The sequence below is a fragment of the Macrobrachium rosenbergii genome, chromosome 27, assembly GCF_040412425.1.
Source record: "Macrobrachium rosenbergii isolate ZJJX-2024 chromosome 27, ASM4041242v1, whole genome shotgun sequence".
Taxonomy (NCBI): Eukaryota; Metazoa; Arthropoda; class Malacostraca; order Decapoda; family Palaemonidae; genus Macrobrachium; species Macrobrachium rosenbergii.
This window is the reverse complement of record NC_089767.1, coordinates 21,964,509-21,969,190: the sequence shown is the minus strand read 5'-3', so window position 1 is coordinate 21,969,190 and position 4,682 is coordinate 21,964,509. Positions and strand designations below refer to the sequence as shown.

The following is a 4,682-nucleotide window of genomic DNA, read 5'->3' as shown; positions in this document are numbered from 1 at the left end:
GCACTTAGTTTCTTTTAAGCCAACCTTTGAATAGGAGCATATTTTGTCAGTAGTAGAACTTGGGGTCAACTACTGATTTCTCACTTACAGAAAATTGTGGAGAGGAAAAAAAGAAAGTGCTGAGTATGTGCGGCGCATAAACTAATTTGTTGAATTGAAATGAATATAGAATTTAGGCCAAAGGCCAAGCACTGGGACCAATGAGGTCATTCTGCGCTAAAACGGAAATTGACAGTAAAAGGTTTGAAAGGTGTAACAGTAGGACAACCTTGCAGTTGCACTATGAATCAATTGTTAGGAGAGGGTGGAAAGTAAGATGGAAGAAAAAGAATATGGAAGGAGGCACAGTAAAAAGAACGAAAGGAGTTGCAGCTAGGGGCCGAAGGCATGCTGCAAAAAACCTTAAGTAACGCATGAGGTGCACTGATGGCACCATCTCCCTCAGGGGACTAATTTGTTCAAAGCGAGCGAGAGTTTTTATGATAGGTGCGTAAATGGGAGAGTAGCGGGTTTAGTGTGTTATGTTTCCATGGCTTTTAATAGTCCAGTGACCAGAGCGACGTAAGAAGCTAGGTGAAGGACGCTTGACGTAAGTGCAAAGTTATAATATACGAAAATTAACGGAATGTGATGTGGAGTGGTTGATGCTTGAAGATGACACTGTAAGTTATGATTGAAGATAGCGAGTAGAAGATGCATAGCTAACAAAAGAATAGCAGTAACTGATTTGTGCAGGCATTTGAGAATGTACTGGACGATGGAAGGATGAGACGAAAGATGAGTCACACAACAGGCGAAGTAAGAAATGTAGTCAGGCGGATGCAGCAAATTGGAAAGAGACTAGTAGCCTACACGAATACTAGAGTAGGACCATGTGAATGGACTGTTGAACCAACTCTCATTCACGGAAGTAAAGTTTGGGTGCTAAATGCAAATCACTGGAAAATGGTTGCAGCTGCTGACATGTATTCTTTGCATAGCATATGTGGTGGAAGAAGAACGGAAAAAGTGAGAAATGAGGAATATCATATCAGGAATAGTAAAAGGTTGTCACAGGTGAAAGGATGGATCGAAAATGTCATAAATCATTCTGCCACGTGGAAAGAATAGAGGACGATGAGTTTGGGGAAAGCGTCCGTAGTACAGAATAAGAATAAGATCTACTAAATGATAGATGACTAAACTGACTTGGAAGAGGTAATGGATCCAATGAAAAGACTTAGCGTCCAGGAAACACGCGAGAGCGTGCGTGGTCGACATGAATCATGAATGACACAATACCTATTCTTATAGTCCTTAGTTTGCTGTAAAGTAAAACTAAGGATGGCTTTGTCTGTCCGCCCTCAGAACTTAAACACCACTGAAGCTAGAGGTCTGCAAATTGATATATTGATCATCCACCTCCAATCATCAAACATACCAAACTGTAGCCCTCTAACCTCAGTAGTTTCTATTTTAGCTAAGGTCAAAGTTAGCCACGATCGTGCGTCTGGCAACACTATAAGACATGCAAACACCTGGCCGTGGCTGAAATATCCATGGGCCTCGGCTCATACAGCATTATTCGCTGTGCAGAAAACTCGATTGCGCCGAAGAAACTTCGGCGCATTTTTTACTTTTTTTTGTGCGCAATTAGCTGTTAGAAATCGTTGGAACCGCTGGCCCTTTGTTATCCAGAATGGAGGTCCACAATGCTTCAGGCCAATATTTACTGTCTCTCAGGTCAAGATTTGCCGTCGTCTAGTCTAGGGTCTGCCTAGTTTGTCACTGTCCCTTATAAAACGATGTAGCATGAAGCTAACCTTCGAGTTGTCGTTAAACTCCAATACATAAGTATAATTTTCAATTTCATCTTCGAAAACTTTGTTTTACGACACCTTTCATTTCTTTGGTTCGAAATTCCATGCCTGATGGAAAGCTGTGTTTGGCGGTATCCCCTCAGTCACCTGCAATACATACACACACACACACATATGTATATATATATATATATATATATATATATATATATATATATATATATATATATAAAGGCCATTGCCACAGAGGGAAAAGTGAAACAACGCAGTGGCTGCTAGGCCTTTCGACTCACGGTCCTTTACTTAGTAAAGCACTGTGAGTCAAAAGGCCTAGAATCCACTCCGTTCCTTTCGTGGCAATTGCCTTTATTTATGCAATCATCACGTTCCATATCGTTGTGATTCAGTTATACATGTGTATATGTATACACACACACACATATATAGCAAAGACCTATCATTTTTCTTGTATAGTTTAGGGATGGAATACGCAGAACTTACTCTTATATCTCCTCACCACTGATATCAACATTGCAAGCATTTATTTTCACTCATCACTTTTGTATGTATAAAATATTGTCATTTGTAACAGATTATATGTATTATCTCTGCACTTCTTAATTAAAATATTTTATTCCACCTATGCATAATTCCTACTAATTCCAAAAATTGAAAGATGAATTGAAAGATAGGTGAAATAAAAAAAATAAAAAAAACACAATCACATACTGTAGAGCTATCTGATAAGAGATAGTTTAGAAAGGTAAGACAAATTAGGTCGTTTCAGCAACTCCGTTAACCATTAATCATCATTATTTGCATTAATGAAGCAGGAAAAATTCTCTTTTGGCTGCAAAAAGATAGTTTTATCAACGCTATTCCAAAATCGTATCATATAACCTGTCGAATTCTCTTCCACGTAACGGACGAGAATAACTTTTGCAGCCCAGTAACTACTGCCAGCTAATGTCAAGAAGTAATGCAAAATCAAAACAGCCCACAGCTGATCAGATTGCTTCAGGAATTGTCGGTTTCCATACCTGACCTTTAAATCCTGTCCTTTAATTTTTACCCGTAAACAAGCACATATAATAACATCTCGATGCAGTGTCTTAGCCTAGGCTTGCTTGTTGATAGTGAAAGTAAAAAGTATTGTAACCTACTATGGAATTTAGGTAGCATAATCCTAACCTAGGCTTCTTTATTGAGAAATTAGAAAAACAGCGTAGCCTAACGGGGAATTTAGATGCAGTATCCTGGTCTAGGCTTTTCTGTTGAGTAGTCAAAAAAATACTGAATCCTCCTTAGGAATTTTAAATACCGTCATATAGCCTTGGCTTCTTTGTTGAGTGGTTAAAAAAGAAAGTACTGTCGGTGTTCCGCAAAGAACCGCTAAAGTATGAAGGATTCAAAAGTCCTTCCTAATCTAAGCTTGGCCTTTTTACCACTGCCTTGGCCAAACACATGTTATTAGTCTCCTAACATGGCCAGTGCTGTTTCTTCTTCACCGTTTTTGGCGCCCGCGCCACAAGAAACGCGGCGATATAGTAATAAACGACATCATTTTTGAAAAACAGATTAATTACCACAGAGCAATATACAGATCTGAAAAGAATTTGATTGAACTATTGCAGTAGCTGTGATACTTGTTGATATGATAGTAGGAATTAGAGTTGTAAGTATGGTATATGTTGCTCAAAAAATTTCATGACAAATAGAGTAAATGACTGGTAGAGAATTGTGGGCGAGGAGTACGGAGTTTCGGGTACTGTGAAGAATTCATATTTCAACAAGAAGAAGAAGAAGGAGAGAGAGAGAGAGAGAGAGAGAGAGAGAGAGAGAGAGAGAGAGAGAGAGAGAGCATTCACCTCACACGTGGGATCCTTACAGAAGTTGGAGTCCCTTTACTTCTTTTTCAAGGGAAAAATTGCAAAAGAAGTTTTGCATGTCATGAAATAAAAATTTACGGATGAATACATTCAGTGGTGATTTTCATTTCTATTCAAACTTTCAACGAATGAAGTAAGTACAAAATACTAATCCACTTAAATGTTGTAAAGCAAATGAAGAATGACTTCCACCTAGCTTTTACTTCAGGGAATCAGATAAAATTATTTCAGTGTTCAAGACGAGGAGCGACGAATTCCGAGATGTCTTCATTTTCAGATGCAAAACGTCCAGTGTCTGTTATCCGTTGGTTCGCTTAACAAGCAGCTCAATGCCGAAGGTAACCAAACTGATTCCTGTACCTGCAAAAGACAGAAGGAAATTGCATTTGAGGAATAAGGGCTAATGAACCAACTTTAGACGTTTCTTAGTCGTTACAAAGTGACAGCTATTTTCTGGAGGTAGCTTGACATACTGTTAGAATTTTTAATTCATTCTTGTTCTCATTAAAAAAATCTATTGAAGAGAGTCATGCAATATCATACATACGTTTTGTGGCTTATCCATGTCATCATTTAATTTTAAGATTTAATTTTCTTTCCGCGTCAACAATGCCATTAATTTCCAAAGATACTTGTAGTGACTGGGGTCTGTATGATTCATAAAAATAATAAGAAATAAATAACGGCCCATAAACTTTAACTAAAGAAATATAACTTTACTGTTGAGAGCGTATAGAAACTACGACTCCCATAGTATATCTTAGTTTAACCAGACCACTGAGCTGATTAACAGCTCTCCTAGGGCTGGCCCGAAGGATTAGATTTACTTTACGTTGCTAAGAACCAACTGGTTACCTAGCAACGGGGCCTACAGCTTATTGTGGAATCCGAACCACATTATAGCGAGAAATAAATTTCTGTCAACAGAAATAAATTCCTTTTATTCTTCATTGGCCGGGCGGAGATTCGAACTCGCGGCCAGCAGAGTGCTAGC

The 4,682-nt window shown here is 38.5% G+C and overlaps 1 protein-coding gene across 1 annotated transcript in view; it reads right to left on the bottom strand.

Annotated features, from left to right (window-relative positions):
* Positions 1–2,643: 2,643 nt before the first annotated feature.
* Positions 2,644–4,682, bottom strand: part of LOC136853480 (uncharacterized) — a 7,856-nt gene continuing 5,817 nt past the window's right edge. The window contains exon 5 of the mRNA XM_067129089.1: positions 2,644–4,048. Within this exon, the coding sequence (XP_066985190.1) occupies positions 3,987–4,048 (62 nt within the window). The 3' untranslated portion in view covers positions 2,644–3,986. The remainder of the gene's footprint in view (positions 4,049–4,682) is intronic.